The sequence below is a fragment of the Meles meles genome, chromosome 15 (assembly GCF_922984935.1).
Source record: "Meles meles chromosome 15, mMelMel3.1 paternal haplotype, whole genome shotgun sequence".
Lineage (NCBI taxonomy): Eukaryota > Metazoa > Chordata > Mammalia > Carnivora > Mustelidae > Meles > Meles meles.
The window spans coordinates 15918926-15933432 of NC_060080.1; the positions used below are offsets into that span (position 1 = coordinate 15918926).

At 42.8% G+C, this 14507-nt stretch overlaps 1 protein-coding gene across 1 annotated transcript in view; it reads right to left on the bottom strand.

The window, feature by feature from the left end:
- Positions 1 to 14507, bottom strand: part of APOB (apolipoprotein B) — a 39880-nt gene that overhangs the window by 3280 nt on the left and 22093 nt on the right. Inside the window, exons 20-26 of the mRNA XM_045979562.1 lie at positions 13589 to 13710; positions 11603 to 11813; positions 10631 to 10806; positions 10322 to 10509; positions 9725 to 9870; positions 8079 to 8452; positions 369 to 7550 (exon numbers count right to left, since the gene is read on the bottom strand). Of these exons, the coding sequence (XP_045835518.1) occupies positions 369 to 7550; positions 8079 to 8452; positions 9725 to 9870; positions 10322 to 10509; positions 10631 to 10806; positions 11603 to 11813; positions 13589 to 13710 (8399 nt within the window). The remainder of the gene's footprint in view (positions 1 to 368; positions 7551 to 8078; positions 8453 to 9724; positions 9871 to 10321; positions 10510 to 10630; positions 10807 to 11602; positions 11814 to 13588; positions 13711 to 14507) is intronic.

Here is a 14507-nt window from a genome sequence, read left to right on the forward strand (position 1 = left end):
AAAAGTTATATTTCATTAAAGAATTTCAAGACATAAGCATTTTCATTGTGAAAACCAGGAGAATTCCATCTCAACTACGTGCTTTACATGTTTGAAACATGCAGTCCATATTCAACAACGATAAACAGAAGGAGGCATTTTTAGTCCTAAGGTCATCACAGAAAAAAATTACACTTTCTTGGAATCTATTCCTCTTGAATGTCATAGGTTTTCTAGGATGGTTTTTACCTGTGGGGTGTATACCCTTCTCCTTCTTTCTTTTTAAAATTTTGCTGTGGAAGTGATTTTGCTTCCAGTCTTACAAAAATTTCTAATTATTCATTCACAACTCTCATTGCAAATATAGAACATATTGGAGAGGATCTTACCATTTAGATCATATTCCAGGAATTGAATGGTTGAACTGCATGTGGCATTCAGGAATGTTTCAACATATTCTCCTTTGTTTTTCAAACCAGCACTCCAAGTACCATTATACATGGGAGAGGCCACTCCAAAATGTGCAGTCAGTCCTCCAAAGAAGGGAATGAAAATTCCAGCAGGTACAGAGAACGTAAGGGAAGGAATCTCAATAGTCTGCTCAGGTATGGTAATGGCTGGCAACTCAAAGTCTGCAATTTTGCTGGCCACCTCGTTTAGATACCCAACAGCACTGTCAGCTGAAAAACTTTCTGGGAAGGTGAATTGGGACACAGTTAACTGAGATGCAGGCATAGTTACCTCAAAAAAGGGAATTAAAGAGTCTTCTGGTTCCGAATATTTTGTTAACACATCAACTTGGGGGAATTTTACTTTGGGTAGTGTTGGTATATAGAGGGAAAATGGCAAAGTGCTTAGCTTCTTATAGATTTTTATTTCACTGAAATCAAATGTGTAGGATGGAACCTGAAGATCTGTAAATGGGACTTGGAATGTAGGTATAACAAAACTTGAATTTAGATCACTTAGGTTAAGTCTGGGAATAATGAATTTATCAGCTAATTCTTGCAAAGGGAAAGAGAAATGATAGCCATTGGGGTTTTTGGTATACACAAAGGCAGCTGAAGCATGAAGATACTGTTTTGTATCAATGCTGGTGGTGACATCCAGCTTTAGGAGGTCCCATAAGCTCTTGTCATAAACTGGAAGGACAATATCTTTGAGGAACCATGGGGACACTTTTAAGGAACTTGCAATGTCAAGGCGTGTCTCTTCGTGGCCATTGGAAATTTGTATGTTGTTCTGGAAGAACTGAGAATGAACCTGGACCTCACTTTTCCAGCTGATCTTCTGGTTCTCAGTGTTAGCATGCAGGGACACCTCCTGGCCAAGGTAATTAATTTCAAGGAGTGAATGGGGTTGACTTTCATGGACCTGAATGAAGGCTGATATTTTCCATGGGGAGAGCACCAGGTTGGCTTTGCTTGTATGCTCTCCAGATGATAAAATGAAGCCGCCTAGCTGTAAATAATTTTTCGTGTTGTGTTCCCAGATGGCATAGATGCGTTGCAGAGTGACTTCTCCAGCAATATTTTCTTTTACTTCAAGGTTACAGATACCATCAACTTTGGAAGTCCCTTGTAGCTTCACTGAAGACCGAGTACTCTTGGAATTCAAGTAAGTGCTGGCCTCGCTGGCAATAGTTCCTGAATATTCTATTGAAAGTACTGAGCCCTTGATATCTCCTTTGGTAGATGACTCAATGTAAAAGTAAGAGGTGAGGCTCTCTAAGTTGAGTTTGTGGTTGATTGTTCCTGTGGCAGTAGAATTGAGATCATACATTAATTCAATGGATGAAGAGACAGTAGGCTTCGACTTGGTATTTCCATTAAGTTCTTGCTTGAATTTCACTCTCAAAATAGGAATTTGGACTTTTGCGGATGTTGTCACTGATGCCTCCATGTTTTTCTTGGTCAAACTAATAGTACTGTCATGATTTCCTTCCACAAATTTATTACTCAGAGACAAAGCTGTGGCTAGCTTCAAGCCTCTTTTCTTCGTCAAACTTGAGGTGCCCTCTAATTTGTACTGCAGAGCATCAGTGACAGAAGAAGAGGAAGTTAGGAAATAAGCAACAATATCTGACTGGTTATACAGTCCAACATTGGTATTCAGTGTGATGATGCCTGACTTAAAGGAAAAGTCATAGGTAATATTGCCCATGGCTGGAATGAAAATATCATTTGGGGTACTCAATACCTGGAAATCTTTTGCATAAAAAGGAATTGGGATGATGTGCTTGTCTTTGTTTTTCTTATACTGAGCCTTTACACTTAAATCAAATGATTGTTTTGTTGTTTTCAGGAAATCCTTCAAGCCTGTTTTTTCCCAAAGGGAGAAATCTTTCACCTGGGGAGTTGTGAGTGTTGTGTAAGGTAGAGTCATTTCAGGAATTGTCAAAGGAATGTTGAGGAAATCCAGGTTGGCTTCTCCATTTATTCCTATGTGGGCCTCAATGCTGTTCTCATTGTTTCCAGCAGAGAAATTCTGATGGTACTTATACTGATTGAACCTGGCACTTGCTTGCCAACTTGCTTGTTGGGTGCTGGGACTCAAAAACAATGCGTAATTATTCAGGAAGTCTACCTTCCCTATCAATTTTAATGGAAAACTAACTTTCAAATTCCCTTCATTGTTCGTGGATGCAGTAATCTCAAATGGCTGGGCTGTAAAGAAAAGAGAATTTTTCAAATTTCCAATAACTTTTCCATTTAAATGAGCATCATGGTTGCCAGTTATCTCTGCCTTCCTTTCTCCAAGCAGTGCTGTGCCTTTAGCAGCCAGAACACTGCGCCCCACATGCTGGGATTCAACCTGTGACTGGATTTCAAATTTAGCAAAGTCAAAGAAGCCAGATTCATAAACCAAGTTTTGGCTTAATCTTAGGTGTTTGCTATTGATCTTATTAGATAATCCAAAGGAAGCATTGGGTCCTTCCATAGTAAAGCCAGCTTGTGATTCATGGGACCCTTCATCTGAGAATGTGTGGCATGCCCATTTCCATGACCCTATGCCAGAAGAATTCCATGCTACATGTCCAGCTCCCAACAGGGCCTTGATTTCATTACGCAGCTCAGCCTGGCTGGAAAAGTCCAGCTTGGGGACGTTCAATTTGTGAAAGTATTTTGTGTTGCTGTCCAAAGTAAGCTGATTGTTTATCCTGACAAGCACACCATGACTAAGCTCCAGAGTATTTTTTTCTGTGTGTAAGCCTGCCACCGTGTTTGATTTTCCTTCAATACTATTTCCAAAAAATAGCACTTCACTCTCATGCTCTGTTTTCAGGTACTTGCTGGAGAACCTCACAGATTGCTTCATAATCAGTGGATTAATCTCAGGGTCTGAAAGCTGTGCATTGGCTTGAAAATCAAAATTGAGAACTTCTAATTTGGACTCTCCTTTGGCGGTGACGGAAGCTGCGATCTCTGCCCTGTTCCCTGAAATCGTTACATTCTGAACGTCAGCATTTGCATCTAATGTGAAAAGGGGAGACTGGATTTTCAAAAGGCTATGAAGCTTGCCAAAAGTAGGGACTTCAACTGTGGGTGAGATGCTGGGAAGCTGGAATTCTGGTATGTGAAGGTCAGGAACTTGATAATCTTTAAAATCGAGATTTGGGATTATGAGTTCTGGAATTGTGATTTCTGGCAGATGGAAGTCTGGCAGAGTGATGTTAGCAAGAATAGTGTCCACCCCCATCAGGTCCCTCAGGTCCACTTCTGGAACTGGCCACTGCAGCTCACCATGCAGCATTTGGTCAATGGTTCTGATGATCTTTGCTTTTATTTCTACCAAGTCAATTGTAAAGGAAGGCACATGGAAGGTATTAAGGACAGTAAATTCTGGCGTGGCAAACTTGGATGGCATCTCTATATCTTTCAACCTTTTGAAGTTGATCTGAACTGATGGAACCTTCAGATCTGTCAGGGGGACTATGAAGTCCGGAGTCTGAAACGTAGCTTCTTGAAGAGCACGGAGACTGACTTCAAAGGCAGGCATGGTTCCAAAGGTGGTCTGGATTTCAGGAATAGTGAATCCTCGTTCTACCAAGGCTTTCAGGTTCTCAGCCCAGTCTTGGATAGAATACTGTTCTGCAAAGTCAGTAAGGTTCTTAGCGGCGAGACTCCACCAGTCAGAAATAAAAGTGACAAGCGTGCTGTAAGCCTGGCCGATCAGGGACAGGCACCGCTGAATTTCCTGCTGAATGTCCATTTGATACAACCGGTCTCGTGTATCTTCTAGGGTTTCTCGGAATTTTTCTTTCATGTAGATTAAAGATGTTGAACTTAAAGCTTCCTGCAACCAATCAAAGAGTAGGTTTATTTGGGTGCCCTTGAGGTGCTCCAGATGGACAGAGACCGTGGCCTTGATGTCCTCTACAAACACTGTCAGTGCTTTAGCTTTCTGTGACAGTTCCAGGGCCTGGATTTCACCATTGAGTCTCTGGGTCACCTCATGGATTTTGTTATTGGTTTCAATTATAAACTGGTGGTAATCAAATGACCTTAATCTCTTTACCAACAAGTCAAGGGATCTGTTTACTTGTTCAATGATTTTTTCAAAAGATAATGCTTTAAGTTGTTTGATAGCATTATCAATAAATGTAACCAATTTCTCAAAGTGATCTTTTATCTTAACTTGTTGTAGGACACTGCTTAGCTTCTGAACAGTCTCTGTCAACTTATATTGGTGGGCCAACTGTACCGATTTATCCATTAAAACCTGGATGTGTTGGTCTATTTCATACATCTTAATTAACTCATGGGACATGGTTCCAAGTGCACTGATTTTCTCAGCTACTTCAAAATCTTTCATAAGATTTATAACATAGTATTTGACATGTTCAATAATTTCCTGTATTCTTTGAAATGGAATTGTAATTCTCAACCAATGTAAAAGAACTCTGACATCAGTAGCCTGGACCTGCTGTTTTAACTGTTCAGCAAGGTGCTGGAGGTCTAGATTCTCAATCTGTGTCTTGATCTGTTGCAATTTCTCTTGTATCTGGATTTTGATTTTATACTTTGCATCCACATTTTGAATCCAAAATGCAGTACTACTTCCAATTCTGCTAAAGTCAGTCTTTTCAATAAAAAAACACACATCATGGATTGTTTTTACTAAATTTACATGGATATGATAATGTTCATCAAGAATTTTCAGATTTTCAATGATTTGATCAATAATCTTAGCAATAGCAGTTTTAAAATCATCTAAGTCATAATTATCATTAATATACTGATCAAATTGTATCACATATGTTTTTAGTTGAGACAGTTTGTCAATAAGGCTGATTTTGGTATTGTCTAATGTGATTTGTAGATCATTTTCTGTAATTTTATAATTCTCCGCGAGAGCAGTTAGTTTCTCCTTGGCACTCGAAATTTGTCTCTCCCAATTGAGTGCATTCAAATAACCATTGACTTGTTGTGGGAGCTCGTCCAAGGCTGTTCTGTATTTCCTCACAAACTGATCAACATCAATGAGTTTCAGTTCTTTCTGTATGGTTTCCAGTGCGGTTATAATCACCATTCGTTTCTCCTCAAAATATTCTGGGAGGATTTCAAAGAATGGGAGGTTGATGGTGTGGACATCTTGATTCTTATCATATTTTACGGAAGCAACAACACTGAATTCTTGGGGCTGATCAACAGCATCCCTCAACTCTAAAGCGTCAATTATGTTGGTGTGCTCACTGAGCAAAAATGGCACTTCAATGGGGAAGTCTAGCAGGGTGAGGTCAGCCAGGGCTTGTCCTCGAAGCTCCACACCAACTTTGTCTTTATTATTGTAAGCATCGAAGTCCTGGCTGTATCCATTTTCATTCAGCCGGGTCTTGAGCTTCCAGGTGCCTGTCTGCTCAGCCGGAGTAAGCAGGGCGCTGACTTTGTGATCAAGAGCAGTCGTGATGCTGCTCTTCAATGGGAGATGGTGGCTTGTGGATCCTTTGTAATCATGAGAGAAAGTAAGGGACAGAGGTTCGGCTTTCAGCAGGAATTTGTTGTACAGCTGCCCAGTGTGCTCTCCCCAGAGACTCAGTTTCCCATTGCCATTTGTGTGCGAATCAATGGTCATTGTAAACGGGGCCACGGCAGAGTGAACAGCATTGCTGAAATGGAGTGAGTCTGAGTTGTAGTTTGTACTGATGTCGATGGTTGAAGCCAGCCCAGCCATGTTTGTGTTGACCCGATGGCTGAACTCCATACCCTGTCCTTTAGCTACGGTGTCTGTTTTATAACTTGCTGATAAGTCAGCGTAAGAAATGGTGTAGATGTGTTTTATTTCATTGTTTTGGTAGAGTCCTTTTATGTTCCCACCCACGTTCAGCTTCAGGGGTTCTAGCCGTAGCTTTCCACTGTTGGTCAGATCCAGGGCGTTGAATTTCAGGTCATTGTTTAAAGTAGTTACGAGAGAATAGGGCTGTAGCTGTACATTAACATTTTGCTTATAAAACTTGTCAGAGCTGTAAATGTTGTCAAGTTTTGAAGAGAAGTCCAGAGATAACCCTGCAATATTCAGGTGGTTTGTGTAGTCAAGCTTCATCTCCGCGTAAGATCCCATCATGTCATTTGAAAGCTTCAGGCCCTCCCGGCTAATTTTGAAATTGAAGACATTTTTGCTGTCGATGCCCCAAATCATGGCCTGATAAGCACTTCCCAGTGACACCTCTGTGAGGGCAGCTTTTCCATCCAGACTGAATTTTGCATTGTGTTCCCTGAAGCGGCCATTCGCTGTTAATTTCATAGATGCCCCGGAGAGGCCAAGCGCAGCATTCAGCTCATTCTGCAGCACCAGCGGGCTATACTTCAAGTTAGTAGTTGCACTGGTGGACATTCCATCCTGGGCAATCCTTAGCGTTGCTTTGTGAGCACCACTGTTAATTTTGTCCGTGCCCAAAATATCAGCATTTAATTCAAGGCCATGGGAATTTAGTGATCCGGAAAGCAGGGTGAAGAACCTCAATGACTTGTAATCAGCCTGATACTCAGAACGTAGCAATGCATTTTGCCTGGAGAAGGTCATGTCCACTTTGTTAGAAGTGGCAAAGTCCTCGTGCTTCCCATTGGTGTCTGATTTCAGGGTCAGCTCATAGTTCTCGTATCTTAGGAAAGCAGTATTTTTAATGACGCCATCTTGCAGATCCGAGGTGGAGGTTAAGGAGACAGCTCCATCCTCATAGCTTCCTGTCATCTGGTTGGTACCCTGCAGGTAGGAGGAGTTAAACCTCAGGTTGGACTCTCCACTTAACTGGCCAGTGTTAGAATCCCTCTGGTAAGTCAAGCCATATGTGCCTTTAGCGTAGAACGAAGAGACTCTCAACTGCCCATCAATCTTGGCTTCCCTGACATACAAATGATGTTTCTTTTTTGAGTCCAAATGTACTGAAGCAGACATCTGAGGTCCCCAGGCACTAGTAGCTTCAAATGTTAGCAAACTTTTTGAGGCTGGATTATTTCTAATTTTTTCCACATGACTGAATTTCATTGTTGAATCCAGTAATCTGTGGCGTAGATACCCATCACATGATAATGTGAATGAATTCCTGCGGTCGTAGGTTGTTTCTCCAGATCCTGACATAAAAATGAAAATTAGTTAAACTAAATAATAAATTTTTGTAGCAATTTCTATGTTGAAAGTCTTTCAGTAATAAAGTACCCCCCTTCAAAAAAAATAAATAAAGTCCCCTTAATCTGGATTAGTCATGCAACAGTCTCCTCCATCCATAACACAAGCATAAAATCTGACAGCAAAAGGCTTCCCTGACCACCACAGATCTTGCTGGGTTCCCTTATCAAGTGCTTCTCTGTGCCTTGTACTTTTCCTCCTTCACAGTATCTTCTACGCTGAATTTTCATTACCAGTTTAGCTGCCTTCTTTCTCTGTTGCTGCCCCAGTAGAATGCTTGGTACATATTATACGTTTAATTAATATTTGTATTAGTTGAGTGAATGAATGAATGAATGAATGAATAGGATTCTAAATAGAAGGGAAATATCTGTAAGAAAGCCCAAGTCTTTTCCTTCCCAGAGGAGACTATCCTGTCAGAGCGTGCAATGAATTCACCCTGTGTACCCTCTACCTGACCATGGCTCGCTCACCGTGCACACTGTAGGACAGCAAGTCAATCACAGAGTCAGCCTTCATGTGGTACCGAGCCTGAAGGCTCAAGTGGTTGGTGCTGGTGTTGCCACCAGTGTAGGAGGCAGACCAGTTGTACAAATTGCTGTAGATATTTGTAGAGAGGTCTAGAACACCCAGAAGAGGCACTCGCAGTTGATACAACTTGGGAATGGTAAAAGTGGGCACTTGGAATTCCCGAGATGGCAGGTGGAATCCTACGGACTTGAAGTTGAGGTCTGGTGTCCGAAAAGTCTCTAACATCTTTAGATCTTTGGAGGATTTTCCACCAAAAGGCAAAGGAATCTCAACGATCATACTGTTCTTGTTCAAGGTGTATTTGACACGGCCATCACTAAAATGAAAGACAGACAGCATCCCCACAGTCAGACATCAAGGACTCAAAGTTCCCTGCTCTCTGACAGAAACAGGGGCACATGTTCCCCATTCCCCAACCCACACTGCCTTTTCCTCATTCTGCTCCCTGTGTCCAGAATCCTGCTTTTTACCTCCAACCATCGAAGACTCAAATCCATTCAAAACCCTTCCAAGAGGGGCACCTGGGTGGCTCAGTGGGTTAAAGCCTCTGCCTTCAGCTCAGGTCATGATCCCAGGGTCCTGGGATCGAGCCCCGCATCAGGCTCTCTGCTCTGCAGGGAGCCTGCTTCCTCCTCTCTCTCTGTCTGCCTCTCTGCCTACTTGTGATCTCTGTCTGTCAAATAAACAAATAAAATCTTAAAAAAACAAACAAACAAACAAACAAACAAACAAAAAAAAACCCTTCCAAGAGCCAGTCCCTTAAATCTGTCTCAAAGAACATGTCGCAGTTCTGCTTACATAATTAACTTGTTCAGTTGTCAGTGCCTGCGTGTTCTTCCTGGGAGGAAGGACGACACTTCAGCTGGTTTCTCTCTCCTCACCGCACTTAGTGTAGCGTCTTACACACACGTGACACTTGCTATTTCCTCTTTGCCAAATTGAAACGAGACAACTGGGCATGTGAGAAGAGTGTGGTGTAGGGGCAGTAATCTCGGGCTAGAGTTCTAGCTTCCATGCAGTGGTGATGCTATGTGTCTATGCCTCTCTGAATCTCAGGGATGTTATCTGTATAGGGAGGATAATAGTACCCATCTCACAGAGCTGGCCTTGCGTACCTAAAAGCCCTCTGAAATTTTTTCAATACGATGCACATACAGTGGGCTATTATAATAGTTCATTTATAATGGAGGAAAACTAGATGGCTTTCAAATTCAGTCTGCGGTGCATAAAACCTCTTTGTGGGAATGTACCAGAATCCCCCAGTTACTTTCTTAGGTTCTTTTTTTTTTTTTATTTTTTTTTATTTTTTTATTTTTTTTTTACTTTCTTAGGTTCTTTCTGGCTGGATTGGTGTTCACGTTCAGATCCCATGACCCATAAAGCAAAAATGTCATCATGCTTATGTGAGAGTTTTCAATCTCCTTAAGACGCTTCAATTATTTCCCTTAAAAAGGCAAATTTAAAAAGAGTCTAAATTATGCTAAGTAAAACCTTCCATTTACTTTCCATGGTTCAAGAAATTTTTCTTTTTTCTTTTCCTTTTCTTTCTTTCTTTCCTTTTTCTTTTCTTTTCTTTTTTTTTTTTTACCTTTTCAAGAAGAGGTTTTCTGGGATGTGGAAGTCAGGCAATCCCATTTTCTGGAGGTACAATTCTTTTAGGCCACTGAGTGGATCTTGCCAATTCTGGACATAAGGAAGATGATTAGATGCCTTCTGAAGCCATGTGTTTGTTGCCTACAAAATAAAAGAAGCTTTTAGAGCAATGGGTATGGAGGGACCTCAAAGTACAATTAACATCAGGGATAATCTATATTCGACAGATCGATCATTAAGCAGAATAATGCACTGAAAGTTAAAAAGAAATCACAGAAAATTATGAATTTTGGGTGTTCATCATTGATCTCTTCCTGGATTTTATAAAAAGAATATATAACATAGGCAAACTCCTAGCCAAGGTCTTGAAGCTTCCTTTGAAGCTTAGTAATATTCATTAGGTATTTATCACATACGGCCTGTGTAACTGGGTAACTAAACATGCATTCATGTTTGTTTGCTCCCCAGGAATTCCCTGGGGTAGGAAGCATACCTTATCCATCTTTGGATACTCTTCTTCACCTAACTCAGAATTCAGTATGTAATTAGTTATTTTAACCATGTATTTATCAACCGACTGATTTGTACTTACAACTATTAATTTGGAACCCATGTGCCGGAAAGTCATGTCTGTTTGAGGAACTTTGTGATCCAAGAGACTATTGGCATACATATGCAAGCTTTTAGGATAATCAGAGACATCCACAGGGAAATTAGAAGCTGCTTTTTTGGTATCCACGTTGGTGCCTGTGTTCCATTCAAATTCAATCTTCTCTTGGTCTGAAAGTACACATGTGAGACGCCATTTGTAGTACCAGGTCAGCCCTAACCCATGCCTCTCAGAAATACCCTCCCATCCACGGTGCTCTCAGAAGCGCTCACAGGGAGAGGAGGTACATACCATAACGCCAGACCAGCTTCTTGGAAATCGTTGAGCCGTAAGCTGTGGCGGACGAGTCCATTAGGAGGAGCAGTTTTGCGGGAGACCACTGGGTAAGGATTTCGCTTCTGACTTCTGCTTGCAGACGGGGCACGGAAATAACACCTTTGATTTTGCCTTCTTCCTTCTTGTTGTAGCTATTGAAAAGAAAATGATTTGACATCAATGACTATCCATTCCAAGGGGATACATAGGATTAAACAAAAGTGTCATTTGCAGCGACAAAAATGAGATACATGAACGGCTCCAAAAATGAGCTCATTAACTTCTGAAGCGGACTTCGGCACAAATGCAGTATTTCCAAGGAGGTGTGGGAGAAAGAAATGATTTTCAGAAATTGTCTGAATCCCACTGTACCATTTACTAGCTCTCTGGCTTTGGCCAAATTATTTAGCCCCTCTGAGCTACCATTTTCTTATCTATAAAACACGGAGACTCATATCTAGGTTGCAGCTTATTATAAGAACTGAGATGATTCCTTCAGAGAACCCGGCACAATGCCTGATGAGTAGTAAGTGCCCAGTGAACAGTAGGAAGGGTCAAGTGGACATGTGCAGACGGTCGGAATATTGAGGGCTCTGTCTGCCCCTCGGACCACAGACTGGGGATGCCCCTGGTTTGGTTAGCACTTTTTAAAAAAAGTTTTAAAAATACTTATTTATTTATTTGAGAGAGAGAGAGAGTGAGAGAGCGCCCACACATAAGCAGGGGGAGCAGCAGGCAGAGGCAGAGGAAAAGGCAGGCTTCCTGCTGATCATGGTGCCCGACGTGCGGCTCGATCCCAGGACCCCGGGACCATGACCTGAGCTGAAGGCAGACACTTAACCGACTGAGCCACCCATGTGCCCTTGGTCAGCCTTACAGCTAAAATGGAAGCAAGGACAGAGCTACAAGGTCCTGCAGTTCATTTCAGATCGTCCAAGCCTTCCATACCTCATGTGGCTAGTGAGAGTGACTTCCGTGATTTTCTTGTTCTGAAGGTCCAAAGTGAGCTTGTAAGACTTTTTTTCCATAGTAGATTCATCACTAACTCTGAGGATTGTCCCAAGGTCAACGTCAAAATCTGGAATTTGGATCTCACTGGACAGCGTCATCCTCTGCCGGTTATATTTGAATGTCATAGTAGCCTCGGTCGGCTTCGCACCTGGAAAGGGTATACGAGAGAATCAAGACGTGTGTATTCAGAAGTTAAGTTTAGGAAGGAAGGAGAGGAAAAGGCAGAGAAATCCTAAGTAATCATTCAATGTGCTCAAATGAGGACACAGTTTGGGATTTTACCTTCGATTCCTAACTCTACATTTGTTCAGTCTGCAAATATTTATTGATCGCCTGTCACGTGCTTGGCACTGCTCTTGGCATTGGGGAGTCCTTGTCCTCATGGAGCTCACATTCTAGTGGGGGGGGGGATGCACCAACAATAATCATATTACTTATGTCAGATGATACTAGATTTCATGAAGAAAAGTAAAACTTAGGAAGACAATAAAGAGAGGGATAGAGAGGTGCTATTTCCTGTGTGGCGGTGAGAGTTCTCTCTGATAAAGCAAGGTGGGGGCAGAGACCCAAATGAAGAGTGGGTCTGAGCCATACCATGTTCTGGAGGGAGAGCATTCCAGGCACTGGGACCTGGAATGCAAAGATCTGACATGGGGCACACTTGGCAAAGTCAGGGAACAACAAAGCCTTGAGGTCCTTCTGTGTCGGGCAGACAGGACATCTCTGTGCGACTCTCTAGCTGTGGCAGCCTTCTTGATTCCTAGCCATGCCAGTCCTGGCTTCCCCTCTCCCCAAATTCTTTTTCCTTTGTCACAAGATTCCTAGGTTTTCAATTCACAGGATTGCCCATTTTATACCTTTGTTAAGTTGTTACATGACCTTTTTTCCCTAGCATGTACCCTATTTCCTGTGGGTTTTGTTTTTCTCATTTAATTTTGTGACATGCTGTTCCTACATTAAAAAACCTTCCAAAGTGAGTGTCTAAGTTTGTCATGTCCCCTAAAACCTCCTTCTCCACCAGTCTTTTTGTATCTAGGTACACAACAACTCCACTCTTAGTTCCTCGGGCCAAAAAACTTCATCATGATTCCATCTTCTCTCTTACTTTCAACACCTACCTTATCAGCAAATCCCGAGAAACCCAAACTTCAAAATATGTCCAGAATCCAACTATTAGATCTCTTCTGCCTCTGCTCTAATCCTAAGCGCCCATATCTCTGGCCTGGATCGCCACAACAGCCCACTGCAATGTCCCTGTCCCCACTAACATCTTTCCGCACTATAAACATAGATCAAATCATGAAAACTCTCCAGTGACTTCCTATTTCACTCACAGTAAAAGCCAATATCCTTGCCACGACCTACAAACACATCCTTCCTGTACTACCCCCTATCTCTGTGACCTCACTTTCTACCATTTTCCTCCCTGATCTTTCCTCTTCAGTCATACCAGGTTCCCTCCTTCTCCTCAAACTTTGGCAGCCATACACCTGCCTCAGGGCCTTTGCACTTATGAGCCCCTCAGACTGTAACACTCTTTCTATATGGCTCATGCCCTTATCTCCTTCAAGTCTCTTTTTAACGCTCTTTTACCAGTGACCCATTCCCTTACCATGTCAAATGGCACTGTCTTCCCCCACCCCTCCTCTTCCCTGTCACTGTAGACGTTCCCTAGATCCCTTTATCTACTTTCCTCCCCAGCACCAGTCTGGCATTCTGAAGAGTTACGTGTTTGGCTGTCGGCTGTAAATGGTATGTGGGCTTGGTCATCACCGTTCATTGTTCTAGCCTCTGCTCTTACAAGTGGCCTGACCACAGTAAATATTTGTTAAATTCAGTAAATTCAGTAAATTAATCAGTGCTCCTGTGAGTCCTGGATCTGAGACCGAGGCAGAGCTGGATGAGCCCTTTCCAGATACTTGCCTTCTGTCTGAGTTACAAAGGTCAGTGTGTCCACCGGGGCGCCAGCCTCTCTCTGCAGTTCGTAGGTTACGCTGGCCAAATACTGCTCGACTTCTCCGGTGGGCTTCAGTTCCAGTTCAAATCTAAAGATGTCCCAGGGCGTGTGCACAATGTTAGAGCTTTCGGTGACGATGTTAACCGCCCCCGAACAACTCCTCCTCCATAGCAACCAAAGTATGGCCCTTATTTCAATCTCCTCTCTTGTCCCTCACTCTGGAGGACCTTTCCAATCCCTTTCCATCCCTCCAAGAACCCAAGGCCAGGGGAGACCCCAGGGGGTTTGGACACACAGAGCAGGAGCTGGCTGGTTGTGTCAGCAAAGCTGACAAGAAGCAGTGGGAGCAGAGAGAGTTGAAAACAAGGAGCCCTCAAGCACGGCCGGCGCATCGAACACATCAGTGGGCTCCCAGGGGAAATCCAGTTAATGGATGTGGAGGCTCAGAAACCTGGACACTGAATAAGGAGCGAAGTGGAATCTGTGTTCTGATTCCACTCCCTAATGCATACGGGAGAAAAGGGAGACACCATCTATAAACAGATGCTTTCAAAGGAATATTTCTCACGTACAATGGCTTTAGCTCCCTGGAGGGAGTGTGCCAGAATCATCTTGGTTGTTTATTTTCTTGAGCTAGGACCTCTTTTAGGGTCATGATTCACCTTCCAGCTTCCCCCACCCCCCACCCTGCCCCACCTCACCTATGAAGAAACTCAGTCCTATTCAAAGTTTAGGGAGGAGTACAAGTGCCTTTCAGGTGTGCTGGACAGAGGACCGCCATTTTAGGTAATTAAAGGACGGTGCAGACACCCAAGGCTGGCGGCACAGGCCTCTTCAACACACAGATTTCCCTTCACCCCGCCAAGTGGCCATCGTGTGCAAGGT